The sequence below is a fragment of the Pogona vitticeps genome, chromosome 1 (genome assembly GCF_051106095.1).
Source record: "Pogona vitticeps strain Pit_001003342236 chromosome 1, PviZW2.1, whole genome shotgun sequence".
Classification (NCBI taxonomy): Eukaryota; Metazoa; Chordata; class Lepidosauria; order Squamata; family Agamidae; genus Pogona; species Pogona vitticeps.
The window spans coordinates 61,796,412-61,811,972 of record NC_135783.1 but is presented as its reverse complement, the minus strand read 5'-3'; the positions used below and the strand labels follow the sequence as shown (position 1 = coordinate 61,811,972).

The window sequence follows — 15,561 nt, the reverse complement described above, 5'->3', positions numbered from 1 at the left end:
AGTTGATTTTTGCACCGTTGAATATAGACAAATTGGCCAACACACCCTGAATTTATAGCTTCCTAGCTCAATTTTTTCTGGGAAAGGCTCAATACTTATCAGCACCCCCTTGTATATCTTTGGAGATTTCTTATTCTACAACAATTTGCTTCCAAATTATGCCATTTGCGTAACAAGATTTCAACCCATAATTATCACAGAACATTGTGGAGTATTCTAAAAAAGAAAAATATTGGTTTTCTTTTTAAGACTTCTGTGAATTCAGCCATCAACTTTTCTTTGCGAACTGAAAAACAAGAGGAAAAATATGTACATGCTTATTACAAAAAGTGTTTTGTTTTATATTAGTATGAAGTTTGACTTTCTGAAGGGCCTCCCTGTTAGGGTGAAAACAATTCCCATCTCTTTGAAAGGATTCCCTCTGTTGTCTCTCAGAGCTGTTTTTATTTCTTCCAGATTTCAGGCACATAAAATGTGTCTTTCTGAGCCAAGGGAAGCTGAGTTTTAAATGTTTGATCAAAAACAGGTGTATAAGCCTGCCTCACTGAACAAAAGAGTTACAGTTCATTTTGAATAAATTCAAGATGGGGGTGGGGAGAGTGTACGCAACAGAAATACAGGTGCTGTGTTATTGGTCTTTCAAATGAGAGAATCCAGAGTTGTGATTCCAGCAGAAGGCTGTAAAAATACTTGCAAGATTTTTCAGCCAAACCTATCTTAGGAGCAAAGTGCACTTTGGATCACATAAATCTCCCTGTTTGATACATGGATTGATATTCAGCTGTCCACTGCTTTAAAGAGATGATTCAGCAATCAGGGTGAGCAAGTTCAACTGCCTTGCTTATAACACATGTGCATTTGCCGCCTTTTCTCTCACTGACCCAATCTACCAGACTCCTTCACCCTGATGAGGAGAAATATTTCAGACTCTGGTCTCAAGCCTCCTTAATTGAGGGGTAAACAACATTGGCATCTTAACGTTGCTGCCAACAAGCAAGTGAATATCAGTAGGAGTGCCACCATCTGGAAAATAATAATAATCAAATTCTTGCCTTCCCTTTCAGAAGGGAAGGGATTCTCTGGCTCTGTGGTGCAAAAGGATACTCTTGCACCTTAGGATGCTGCTGTTGCATCTAAATTTAAGCAGCAGGAGTTACACTGACAGATACCAGCAAAATGAAGTGGTGACAGTGCAGTCCCTAGTGGGTTTTGGTAAGATCTAATGTGCCCCTGCCAACCTAGCAGTTCGAAAGCATGTAAAAATGCGAGTAGATAAATAGGTACCACTACAGTGGGAAGGAAATGGTGTTCCATGTCTAATCCTGCTGGCCATGTAACCACGGAAACAGTCTTCGGACAAACGCTGGCTCTATGGCTTGGTAACGGGAATGAGTACCGCTCCCTAGAATCGGACACGACTGAACAATTGTCAAGGGGAACCTTTACCTTTACCTAAATTTGGCTTCCTGGAGTGGAACACTAGGCAATTTGATGACAAAATAAGATCTTTTTTCACAAATGTTAGTGCCCAGAATTTCAAGGCAAGTTCTTTGCACAATTCATATTTGGGCTAGATTATTTTATATACCATGTTGTTGAAATTTTTCCCATGGATCTTTCCTTTCATTTACTCTACAACAGTTATATCATCTTTACATCCAGTTTTAACATATGGAAGCTATGATTCCAATTGGACCTGTTAACCTGACCTTCTTTCTATATTGGTAACACCTGTCTTCTAGAAAATGAACCAAATCAGTATTACAAACCTACTGCTTTCTGGTGCTAGGCAGTCTGTCTTCAATCTAAAATGGGAGTACAGTTATTATCTATCTGTAAACTATATTTCAGATATCCATTAATCAAGGCACAAAGAACAAGTAAGGTATTCTGCTTCCATTTCAGGGAATTTTATTAGATCACAGCAGCACAAACTAATTGGTTACACAATACAGAAGACAACATTATTGCATTGCTGATCGTGGCATTCAGATGTCTAATTGTGTTGTGTGGCCTAAAATGGAGATGCGGCTTCTGCCAAACTTCAAATGAGGGTCAGGTTGCACAATATTCTAACAATACTGTTGGCAGCCTCACCTCCCCCCTGCCTTTATTATCAAGTATAATCACAAAACACCTGCTCCAAACTGAGTTGTCTTCTTTATCAGGACCCAACGGGTCCAGAAGGGGTCTCCATTCTTCAAACAGGAACGGGTTTCTAAAACTATTGTTCCATGGTCTCAGTAAATCAGTGGGACCCAGTCTCCTACGGTCTGCCCCATCAGGCCTTCCATTAGGGGCACGGTCTCCTCGTCCAAGTCATCATCCAACGGGGTCTTGACTCTCCCAGGATCCTCCCTGTAAGTCCTTCTCTTCATCACCCTGACTCTCCATTCCAGTCTTTCTCTCTTTTCTCTCTCTACTTGTTCTTTCTCCACTCTCAGTCTCCTCCTCCACTCTCTCGCCTCTGCTTCTCCCCTATAAGAGGGTCTGGGTGGAATCTCTGCTCTCCTTCTATAATCTGCCTCCTCTCTAGGAACCTTAAACCTTTCCCACAATCCAGTCCATGGATCCTGCATCCACATCCATTCCCAACCGGGTGCTAACTGTTCTTCCTTCCTCTCTATCTCCCCTGTTCCTTCTTCAAACTCCACCCTCTTTTTTCTCTCTTTTCCCGCCTTTTCTCCCAGAACCCCCCCCCCCATCACTTTCTGCATGTCTTCTGTCAATTCCTCTATCTTTGTCTCCTGCTGAGATTTCTCTGTAGGCTCTAATGCGGGTCTGAGATTTTCTTCCTTAGTTTTTCTGTTGAGGAGGGATGGCTCTCCAGTGAGTGGGGTATCCCTCTCGCCCTCTGTCTCACAAATATGTGTCAACAGATTACATGCTAAGATCATAACTCAATGAAGCAAGATGTAGCTAATGACTTTGGCCTGAGTCCAACTAGTAGCCCCAGCTAGATCAGCCTCACTGAATCAATAGGATTTACATAACAGTTAATTCATTGTTCATCAATTGATTCAATGTGTCTAACTCTAGCTGGGACTAGCAGCTGGATTTAGTTATATCTTTAAAAATGTCTATTTTAGCCCTGTTTTTTGCAAACAGTAGAAAACTTGTTTTCTTGCAAGAAAATAATAAAATGAAGCTGTACAATTTTTGTTTGCTTGCTTTTTTTGTAAGACTGGGGCAACAGTGAGTTTGGCAGTGTATTTTGGAGCCTGATTATTCATTTTTCTTGTTACTAGGCAAAACATAAATAGCAACAGAAAGCTGGGAAGAGGTTGGAATCCCAAAAGAGACAGGAGATAATTTACTGTCTCTGTGACTTTAATGTGCAAGTGAACTTTTACTCCCCATCCTGATGGATTCCAGGCAATGGTGAATGACTGTGCTGTATTTTCAATCCCCCTGCATCATAAGCACAAGAGTGAGATGGGTTGTATTTGACTGCATTGTCATATCAATAAGCACAGTGTGTGTAGCAAAGCCACATGGAAAATCCTGGTGCTCATTGCGCCTAATTGGTTTAGAGGGAGCAATATCAGGGACTTTGGGGCCTGCAATGACAAGAGTAAATGAGCTGAAATATTCCAGCTGTATTCAATAGGATGCATAAGTATATGATACATTGACCAGAATCCTACTGGCTAATTATGCCATCTTAAGTGCAGTGGAGCAGAGAATTGCTCCTTGTATACGTTGTCACAAAACTGGTGCATAACGATAGATACAATTGGCAGCTTGTTAACTAGTGGCAATTTTTCACTGCAGTTTACACCATTGTATTTACATTGATATAATTACGTAACTAATAGGATTCTGCCCATCAGACTCCTAGGATTGTGGTTTTACCTGCATAACAGAGGTGTACAGATAGTTCTACCTCTATTACAAGGGTTTTAAAGATATAAACAGGCCAGTTCTATCTGTAGAACAACTATGCACCACTTGCAACCTTCTCAGCTTCTCAGTTATGAGGAGAGCCTCCTTAAGAAGTAAAGGACATTCGATTTTCCTACCTCAAGGTTTCCTATAGCTCTGAAAGCTGCACATTTCTTTGTTTTTGTTTGGTGATTGGTCATCTAGAGGTAATCAAGGACTTCATTTGCAAGTAGATTGTGTAGACATGCAAGTTTTAAAGAATATGTCTTGGGGGGGAGAGAAGATAGTGTTTTATTAGCTTCTAGTTGTGAAACTGGCATCTCATCTAGTTTGTCCCTAACTACATTTGTGTAGTTTGCCTTGTTTTATGTGGACTCCTTCTCCACCATCATCAAAACTCATCAGCCCTTTAATGACAGCGAAAATTTGCAGTCTGCTTTTCTCATAAACATATGGACAAGAGTTGACAAAACAAAATGAGGACACAAAGTATTTCACCCATCTGGCAAGTTTACCAGCAATTGAAATAATTATCTTTCATAAAGAGGCAGTAATTGCTTATGACAACTCATTCAGTGTGTATAAATCGTACCTTGTTCAAATACATATTCATGATTCCTGTGCAGTAAATATACACACAGATTTGGTACTTATCTATATCTATGTTTTTTAAAAAAAAATGTAGTTCTGATATCAGGGTGAATATAAGAAAGTATGAAAACTACAAAAGGCCCACATGATTTTAAGAGATCTAGGACAAAGGACAAATGTGACTTCAGAGGCACACTGGGGACTGGCAGAGAAAACCAGGTTGATGTCTTCAGATGTTCATGGTCAAATTGATAAACTAATGGAAAAGAGAAAGACCAAATGTTAGCAGTTGACAATGCCAGTTTATCAAGGTTCTGATACCATAATGTCAGTCAAAATGTCTTCATGTTCAGTATCAATATGTGAATGAGTGGAAAGGGGAGGTCCTGTGACTTGCAAATATCCGGGTTTGGAGTTGAACAATAAAGAAAGAGCAAAGGTAATGTCAATTTGTCAAGGTTCTAGTGGCAAGATTTCAAACTCTTCATGCTCAGTATCAATATGTAAATGTCTGGAAGAACATCTGACATTAGCAGAACTTCAGAAATGCTAGGTACTCCAAAGGTGATATACTGGTGAATATTAGGACTGTGTAGAGATATCTGATCCAATCTGTATTCGATATCTGTGGTACAAATAGGGAGCGATCCCCTCTAAACTGTTCTTGAGGTAGTCTGAAAAGATTTATTTTTGGGTTTGTGTACTTGTATGTTTCCTGATTAGAGAAAATAAAGATGCATTACTTAGGATGTGTGCCACTATGCAGCACCTGCACTGGGAATGAGCTGGACCTATGGTGTGATATTATATTTGGATCCATAGAAAGTGGACTTAGAGAAGAGTGAGGCATCAAAGTGAAAATCCTATAACCAAGCATTCTCTCTCTCTGCAAACTTCTTAATTGCAATGTGTTTGTATTTTTTTGCTTTTAGGTGCTTACCTCACATATATTCAGGTTGATGAAGTCTCTGTTTTTCGCACTTAACACTTGGAACACCCCTGAAAGAAAAAATCAGAATACCCATTACCCTAATTTCTTATTTTACATCACCCCGTTCCATCTCCTATTTGCTTCTTCTGGAATGGAAGGATCAGCTGACAGTTGCCATGGTTGCCCAGCGAATGACTGAATGTGTCCCCATTCTTTGGAGAGGGTCCTTCCTCAAGGAACAATTGGTCTCCACAAAGAAGAATATTCTTTGAAAACTATGAGAAACCATTTGAGGCGCACAAGCACCAAGAACTGCAGCCTTGGCCCTACACTGCTCCTCAGATGAATATATCAGCCTGTTATGGTGCAGTTGGTATGGTTTAGAGCAGTGGTGGCGAACCTTTTTGGGCTCATGTGCCCAAACTGGGGGGGGGGAACAGCGGATGGCGGCGACGGAACTAGGAGTGGTGGCAGAAGGGGAATCCCAGGCACGGAGGTGCCTTGAGACCCCACTCCGGATCCACTGCCAGCGACAGCTGTTCCAGATCCTGACCTACTGCCTGTCCGGGCACCAGCACCGCGGTTGCACCTGCCTGCTCAGGTTTGGCTGTGGGGGGGGGGAAGTAGAGATCTGGCAACTTACGGCTCCTGTGCCGGCAGAAAGGGCTCTGCGTGCCAGCTGTGGCACGCATACCATAGGTTCACCATTGCTGATTTAGAGAATGTCAGGACTATAATGTGGAAAAGAACTATCCACCTCTTAAAACAGATAGAACCCCAGGAAAATCTAGTCCCTGGTCAAGCCGAGGACAAGGTTACTTAGAAGTCAGTAAACTACAGGCTGGAGTTGGCAGAAACACAGTAAAGAAAGGTCTTTCCCACGATATAGTTCTTTTTCAAATATGGAGAATTATAGACATATTTACACCTTTGTCAGTATACCCTACCTCTCAACACAAACCATTTGATGTCAGCTGCACACAGTGCTGTTGAAGTTGCCCACTATTGAACAAAAGTTATCTGATATGTTTATTAATTGTACTGTGGTGGTTCTGAAACAAATAAAGGAAGAATAAAGACTATATTCAAAATTCTGTTTCTGCAAATGGCAGAAACAAGGTGAATGTTAACATTTATGTGACTTTGACATTCAAGATTTTGTCCATCCATGGACAGAAATACAAGTGATGTGGATATTTATGGAAGGCATTGATTAGGCTTTGAGATTTACTGGCAAATGTTGGGATTTTCTGAATATTTTGTCCAGAGACTTTCCAAACCTTAAGAATAACTGGTAAACCTCAGGCCTTACTGGATTTCTGTCACTGTCCACTTACAGATGTTAAATAGAGCAGAAGGATGTTTACTTTGAGCAAATAACGGTATTAAAAGATGATGGTATTGTCAGAATGTTAAAGGTAACTATGGTTTCATACTTTACCCCATAATGACACTGTCATTTAGTAGAAAATAAACATTTACAAAAGCAAATAATGAATGAGATCGAAGGCATGAGAATGACTCCAGAATCACAACTTCACACCTCACATACTAATGGCACTGAAAAGGCTTCCAAGAAATACTGTGAATACTCACTGCTTGCATTTTCTAGGCGAATGAGGCAGTTTAAGAAGTCATCAAATTCAATTTGATACTGATCATCTGCATATCGAAGAACAATCAGCTGAAGCAAATAATTGTTGAGCTGAAACCCTTAAAGAAAGAGAAACCACAGATTCTTCAATAGTTTCCAGCAAGTGCCTGTTTTCTAGTCAATATTTTGAAAGCATATCAGATTTTCAATGAAGTGGAGGCAACCATCTTGCCTCAATCTGAAAACAGCCACCTGATGCAGAAGAGAGCAACAACTGCTTCAAGCCCAGCAGTTTGGAGAATGACTCAGACGGTCAAATTTGGTGATGTGATGGGAGAGGAAGCACAGTCCTAATAGACTGGACTCAACTTCTGAAGGAGGTGGTTTAAATCTGCCGCCGGATGCTCTGTCTTTGACATAAATTGCACATTCTGCCTCCCACAAGGTATTATTAACCTATATACTATTATTGGCCCACAGGTGGACCATATTATACTTGTTTTTGGCCCTCTGTTGTTAATATATATTAGGAAGAAACAAAATCCATTGCAGAAACAGCAACTGGGGAGGTAGGGTGGGGGACCTTCTCCCGCAATGTCGGAGTCCATCTCCTGTTTGGGTCTGTGTGGCTGCTTTTCACCAAAGCAAAGATATGTGATGAGCCATTCAGGAATTTCCCACATAAGAGCTAGGTTTCTTGCTGATGATTACCCAATAGGTCATCAGGATTTCTTTCAGCATACAACCCTAATCAGCCATTGGAAACCAAGATCTTTCAAATATTGGTCTTCATCTCTCATAATCTCTCACCATCAGATCTTCTGACCAGGGTTAATGAATGTTGCAGTCCAACAATGTTTAGATGGCGGACCCACCCCTGATTTAATTAAGATCTCCATGGCTAAATCCATACTTTCAGAAAATGGGTACCTGCTGCTTTTAAAGCAAGACGAAGTTCATAGGAAGACATAGTGCCAGAATGATCTGAATCAAAATGTAAGTAGATACCCTGAAACATATATGAAAAAAACAATCAGATAAACTATGTTTACCACTCAGCAAATACTGAAGGCGTATATGGAAAAGCACCACATTAATTTAATTATTGGTTAGTAGGCAGCTTTCTTCAGTGGTTTAGCACAAGAGAATAAATGATACACTACTTTGTACCAAATTAATTTGGGATAAAACTATAGGAAGGGGTGGTTTTGCTCCTTTGTTTTATTGCAATTCTTACTGAAGCATATAGAAATTTTCCATCTGTCCAAGTGACAAACAGGATTAGCAAAATCTTTTTGTTGTTTCGTGGGCAACAATCAGGCCATGTCATATATCAAGAACCCCGGGTTTGCTACTGAGACTATAGACCACAGCCTGCCCTACCCAGATGACTGTTTGACGCATGCTTCTGCAAAATATCTGTCCGACATCTGGATCATTTTCAAGTGCACACTTGAAGTCTCCTTTAACAGCAACAACATCAAACATAACATGAGTGAATCAGCTTTCAGAAATAGCTGGCAGTGACATGGCAACTCATGTTTAGAGTCAAAATGTACTTGAGTGTAGGACTTCTGGTCTCCTAGATATACACTGACAACCTCTGTCTGTTTCTTCTCTCATAAGTGTCTCTTCTCTGTCTTTTTCAATTTACAGTCTTTAGTGGTATAGCTTATAATTATTCAGGGAACCCAGGAATGTCAGTTACTTAGTATAGAGAAATAAATCTACTGCACGTTTTTCCATTAATCGTCGTTTAGTCGTTTAGTCGTGTCCGACTCTTTGTGACCCCATGGACCAGAGCACACCAGGCCCTCCTATCTTCCACTGCCTCCTGGAGGTGTGTCAAATTCATGTTGGTTGCTTCGCAGACACTGTCCAGCTATCTCATCATTGGTCGTCCCCTTCTCTTGCCGTCGCACTTTCCTAACATCAAGGTTTTTTCCAAGGAGTCTTCTCTTCTCATGAGATGGCCAAAGTACTGGAGCCTCAGCTTCAGGATCTGTCCTTCCAGTGAGCACTCAGGGTTGATTTCCTTTGGAATTGATAGGTTTGTTCTCCTTGCAGTCCAGGGGACTCTCAAGAGCCTCCTCCAGCACCACAATTCAAAGGCATCAATTCTTCGGCGGTCTGCTTTCTTTATGGTCCAGCTCTCACTTCCATACATCACAACAGGAAAAACCATGGCTTTGACTATGCGGACTTTTGTTGGCAATGTGATGTCTCTGCTTTTTAAGATGCTGTCAAGATTTGTCATCGCTTTCCTCCCAAGAAGCAGGCATCTTTTAATTTCGTGGCTGCTGTCTCCATCTACAGTGATCATGGAGCCCAGGAAGATAAAATCTGACACTGCCTCCATATCTTCCCCTTCTATTTCCCAGGAGGTGATGGGACCAGTGGCCATGATCTTAGTTTTTTTGATGTTTAGTTTCAGACCATTTTTTGCACTCTCGTCTTTCACCCTCATTACAAGGTTCTTTAATTCCTCCTCACTTTCTGCCATCAGAGTGGTATCATCTGCATATCGGAGGTTGTTGATATTTCTTCCGGCAATCTTGATTCCGGCTTGGGATTCCTCCAGTCCAGCCTTCCGCATGACGTATTCTGCATATAAGTTAAAGAAGCAGGGAGACAATATACAGCCTTGTCGTACTCCTTTCCCAATTTTGAACCAATCAGTTGTTCCATATCCAGTTCTAACTGTTGCTTCCTGTCCCACATATAGCTTTCTTAGGAGATAGATAAGGTGGTCAGGCACTCCCATTTCTTTAAGAACTTGCCATAGTTTGCTGTGGTCCACACAGTCAAAGGCTTTTGCATAGTCAATGAAGCAGAAGTAGATATTTTTCTGGAACTCTCTGGCTTTCTCCATAATCCAGCGTATGTTAGCAATTTGGTCTCTAGTTCCTCTGCCTCTTCAGAATCCAGCTTGTACTTCTGGGAGTTCTCGGTCCACATACTGCTGAAGCCTACCTTGTAGGATTTTGAGCATAACCTTGCTAGCATGTGAAATGAATGCAATTGTACGGTAGTTGGAGCATTCTTTGGCACTGCCTTTCTTTGGGATTGGAATATAGACTGATCTTTTCCAATCCTCTGGCCACTGTTCTGTTTTCCAAACTTGCTGGCATATTGAATGTAGCACCTTAACAGCATCATCTTTTAAGATTTTCAATAGTTCAACTGGAATTAAATAGTTCAACTGGAAATTCCATTAATATGATGAGGTAAAAAAAAATGAGGATTGGCATTTGGTTGCCAACATGGTTACTCTGTTCTAAGACAGAATTGGTTGCACCCAAAAATGGTTCAGGTGAAACATTTTGCTTGATCAGTTGTGTTCTGTGGTGGTAACAGCCATACTTTGTGTGATACAACAATTATAACTTACAGCTAGTGGGGAGGAGAAGATGAAAGCAATATCCTTGTTTATCACTGATCAACACTTGAGAATAGGAGCAGGATTCTCTCCCCCACATCCTGCCCAGCTTCTTAATTGGGACGGTCAGCAGTATATACAGGGGAATCCCATTGTTACCACCAGCCTCCCAGACAAAAGCTGGGAACTTTGCCCATTGCTCTCACCATGACGTTTCAGGTTGCCAAGGGCAAACTTTTCAGATTTGAGTACCAGCTGCAGGCTTCACAGCTAGTTTTGCCATGGTGCCCCTTTGTGCTGGGAGAAAGCATGAAGCAGGCCAAAAAGAGAATACTACTTATCACTACTACAAGAAGAAGGCAGAGTGATGGGTAACTGAATTGATTTGGGAATTCTGAGAAGACATCCCAGTTTTTCCTAGAAATAACTGTTATCCAGAACATTCATGTTCAGTCAAAATGTTACAGGTCATAAAAATTGCTGGCCTATATTAGCTTCCAAAAATGCCTATGAAAACATCAGAGGAAGCAAAGGTAAGTCAGTTGGTATAAATTTATGGTTTATATCTACAGGTCCTTATAATTTTAAAAAGAAAAAAAGAACCCCATACTTACAATCCATTTCTTCAGTTTATCCCAGAAAACTTTGAATTCATTGAATTCCAGTTTTCCATTTCCATTGGACTAAAGCAGCCCACATTAAGGAAAACAGTTCCGATTGTGTAACATACTATATCCAGCTTAAACCTATTACTTCATGAATTACTGTATCTGTACAGACTTGTTCTACGGTTCAGTATCAGCTTCTTTTGTACAGATGGAACCTTTTTACCAAAGCACCTAAAGTAGCATTCTGTACATCGAAGATGTCTCAAGACTGGAGCACAGTTTATGCTTCTTCCCGAAACTGTGGAGTGTGGCACCCTCCCATCTCTGTCCACTAATTGCCTCTGCTATGTATACCTGAGCACATACTCTATTCTATTTGCCACAAGCTCCATTTGCTCATTGTAGGGAACAGTGTTTGGGACACCTTTTTTTTTGGGGGGGGGAATCAATTAGAACTCCCAGAATTGACCTGGGTTGGGAATTCTAGTAGTTTTAGTCCAGAAAAGTATTTTTTCTAAGCTCTGCACAGGAATCCGGCAGTATATCTAGGACCAAGCTGAGCGAATGGCCTTTCCCCTGGGAAGGATTAACTTGCTCCTTCTGCCCACAGATTAACTGAGCAGAGGCATATGTAAGACGCCCCCATGTATAAGACGCCCCAATTTTGACCTTTTTCAGCCCAAGTGCCCAAGTGGGCCAGCACGTCCTCCGGAGAGTGGCCAGGGGACACCTTTTTCCCCCTCCCCAAATATAAGCAAGGCCTTCACTTGGCCTTCCTGCGCCGCGCTGCACTCCGCCCCACTCTCTTGCTCTCCTGCAGCACCGGAGTTGCAGTCAATGGGCAGCAGTAATTTCACTCCAAGGGAGGCGAGGTGCAACTCCTCCCACTCCTCCTCCTCCTCCTGCTGTCACCGCCTGATCCTCACCTCCAGCACCACTTGTGGGCTCCCTTTGTGTGGGGGACAAGGTGGCAGCATGAACTTGATCTGAGCCCCAGCAGCAAGCGGTGCTGCGCCCTGCACTGGGCTGGCATGGCAGCAGCATTGGCATGACTTGTGTGCCCACAGAGAGAGCTCAGCGTTCCAGCTGTGGCACATGTGCCATAGGCTCATCTTCCGTGTATAAGACGATCGTCAATTTTTACTCTAACTATTTTAGGAAAAAGTAGTGTCTTATACATGGAAAAAAAATGCAGTAACCCTTTCACTGAATGATACTCCCATTCACTAGACTGGTAATAACAGTTGAAGGCAACAAGAAAAGAGGAACACCAAATATAAAATGGATTGGCTCATAAAGGAAACCACAGCCTTGAGTTGAGCGGGACAGTTGAGGATAGGACATTTTGGAGGTGACTCATTCGCACTTTTGCCCCAATTTGGATCTGACTTACAGCACGTACTTGACATGCCTTCATTATGTCCTTGTGCTCTTACTATACCATTAACTGAGTCCTTTGCAAGAAAATTGATTGTGTTGGTGCAGAATACTTGTGCCAGAGTAGCTCACAGGACAAAACAAGAATCTCTGGAAAGTACAGCTGCCATGAAAACCTTCAACTATTTCCTTCCTCCCAACTCTAAGGTCTTTATGTGATCTGAGAAAGTTATCCTGGTTTCAAAAACCCTGCCTCCCAAAGTCTTCAAAGACAGTATACAGCGAGCAAAGATATGAATCAAATCCCCAACTTGCTGTGTCACAAATAGTTTAAATGATCAACCCTACTTTTGAACAGCAATTTCATCCCAGAAAATGCCAGACATTGATTTGGGCCAGATCTAAAACTCCCATTCAGCCATTTGATAAAAGGGTTAGTTTTAACTTGCAAGCTGGTCCCCATATTTGTCCTTGCACGTCGAGAGCTAAATCTGAGGGTGAGAGTACTCTCTATATATGTGATCAGGAAACCTGAAAATTTACTGTTTTCAATAACATGGCAAATACCCCATGCAAAGATGGCTCTCCTCTTCAGATTTCTGCACATGTCAACCACAATGGCGGGGAAGGGCAGGATTATTTATTTATTTATTTATTTATTTATTTATTTATTTATTTATTTATTTATTTGATTTATACCCTGCCAATCTGGTCTAAAAGACCCGCAGGTTAATGAGTAGTGGGAATATAACCTTTTCATGGAATGCTTGAATAGATTTCCAGACTCACAAATCTCCTAACCCCCTTGAAAATATTTTCGCTCAAGAGCATACCGATTAGCCTTTTGTCAGCACATGTTAACACCTAAAATCTGTTTTGACTTGAGGTTGCAAAGTGTTGAAGATTCTGTTTCTGTTTCATCAAAGGAAAATTTCATACTTTGTTTAAAAGGATACATCCATTAGGGAAATGATATTTTTACATGAAAGGAGACTTATTTTCTTGAACTTGATGTTATTTGCTGGAAGATAAACATCATCATAATATTTAAAAAGAAAATCACCATTCCATGCCATGCCAATCCCACCACAAATTGAAACAAGCTAAAACTGAAACAGAGGGCCATTTTTTTTTATTAACTTTGTCTCTGTCTGTTCATTCACAAAGCATCAGGGAGGGGATTAAACGAAAGTGTAACAGAACCTACTCTATTTCCATCCTATACATTTAGAGGGTCTCTCTCTATTGTGTTGTAAAAATGTGTAAGTTAGGGTGGGTTGCTGGGACCAATCCAATGGGCTAGATGATCTCGAGATTGGGGTCCCACCTGTTTTTCTGGCATCATCAGGTCCCACTTCTGCCTATATCCATTTCCTCCATGTGACAAGAGATATGGAGTTCCATGTTGAGAGCTACCCACTGTGACAAGTACTACACCTGCTTTTATCCTAGCAGGAAAACACTAATCCAAAAGCATGTGCACACAAATGCTCATGATAGTAAGTCCCATTACACTTAACTAGACTGGGACTACATTTGGCTTCGATTCAAGCACATTGTTTGATATGTTTTGTAAAGGATTGCCCATCACAGTTCCATCATAATATGAGACAAGGAGCCACTTGATAGTTGGGTAAGAGGTGCCCAAGCCTTGATGATAACACTTACTTTTTTTCAATACAGCATTCAGAATATATTCAAGTTCCTCTGCACTGATTTCCATATCCTGCAGTCGAAGAAATGAAAGCTGCTTTCACGTTTATGGCTTCAACATGCAATCTATTTAAACATGCAAAATATTTGTGCTAAACCTTTCCAGTTTTTCTGAAGGCAGCCAAGAAAATATGAGAAAGGCTCCCTTCCAATGAAGGCTACAAAACTTCTGGGTGTCTTCGTGGTTGGTTTAATGGCTTGCTAGCCAGATTTTAAGTGTGCTGAGAGCTGAATTTTAATTGTCTGGCCACAGACAATTAAATTGTGTACTGCCCATTTCTAACCTATCTCTTCCAGCAGCTTCATACAAATGTTAGTGAAGGCAACAGAGCAGGGGTGAAATGCTGGCATTCCAGAGGTTTTGGACTTCAATTTTTGGCAGTACTATCTAGCATAGTCAATGGTAAGGGATTATGGAAATTGTAGTTCAAAACATCTAGAGCAGTGGTTCCAAACCTGGGGTCCCCAAATGTTCTTGGACTAAAAGTCCCAGAAATCCTGGCCAGCCCAGCTAGTGGGGAAGGCTTTTGAGAGTTTTAGTCCAAGAACATCTGAGGATCCACAGTGGAGAACCACTGATATAGAGGACCAAAAGCTCCTCAGACCATTATAGAATGCTCCACACTGTATCTCTTCAGACATCACTCAGACCTCTCCGACAACCACTTTCTGGAATGTTTCTATGATAATAGAAATCAAGGGCAATCTTTGTGACATCTGCCAGATCTTTCAACCAACATAACAAAATACTGGCTAAAATCCTGTGGTCAATTGCAACTAGAGTATGTCTACTGAATCAGTGGGGATTTGGTGAATGAACTAAGTTCTGTTGATTCAATGGGCCTAACTGCAACAAACGACTGGATTTTTGCCATTGTATTCCATTGTGTCCAGGGCTGCTAGGAACATCAACAAGCGTACATTCCTTCTATTTATCTCCAAACATAAGTTGTCCAATAAATTCAGGTAAATATTGTAGCCATGATTCTATAACCTAGCCTGAATCCTGACTGGGAAAAGGAAAGGATGTATCTGAAAGTTCATATTGGGCATGAAGGCTACATATGTACTGTATAGGTACTTCTAGGATGTCTTGCAAAATGTTGTGTAATTTATTCTGTAAATCAGGAGATATCATATAATGTAATGATTTCTGTGATGCAGTCCAGTAAGCTAGACCAGCACAACTCATTTGAACAGATTGCTTTGAGAACTTGAGGAGCAATTTCATCTGTGTTGGTTGCAAGAGCAGTTGTGCCTAATTATAAAAACAGTGATCTCACGACATCTAGGGTTCAAAGAATATATTACAAATATTTTGACTTTTCATTAAGAATACGGTAGCCTTTAACATTTCATCCAAGCTTCTGAACAAATACATATTGTTCAGACACTCACTTTTTAATTCTTCATATTGTCATCTGAGGCAGTCCTGCTGCACACAATAAATCATGTGAGGGACAGATGTCTGGCACTCGTCCAT

At 41.1% G+C, this 15,561-nt stretch overlaps 1 protein-coding gene across 1 annotated transcript in view; it reads right to left on the bottom strand.

Moving 5' to 3' along the window:
• Nucleotides 1–332: 332 nt before the first annotated feature.
• The window catches only part of CAPN9 (calpain 9), a 41,642-nt gene continuing 26,413 nt past the window's right edge, over nt 333–15,561 (bottom strand). The window contains exons 14-20 of the mRNA XM_020801200.3: nt 14,034–14,091; nt 13,322–13,386; nt 10,995–11,063; nt 7,932–8,010; nt 7,004–7,120; nt 5,417–5,475; nt 333–4,732 (exon numbers count right to left, since the gene is read on the bottom strand). Coding sequence (XP_020656859.3) covers nt 4,706–4,732; nt 5,417–5,475; nt 7,004–7,120; nt 7,932–8,010; nt 10,995–11,063; nt 13,322–13,386; nt 14,034–14,091 — 474 coding nt within the window. The 3' untranslated portion in view covers nt 333–4,705. The remainder of the gene's footprint in view (nt 4,733–5,416; nt 5,476–7,003; nt 7,121–7,931; nt 8,011–10,994; nt 11,064–13,321; nt 13,387–14,033; nt 14,092–15,561) is intronic.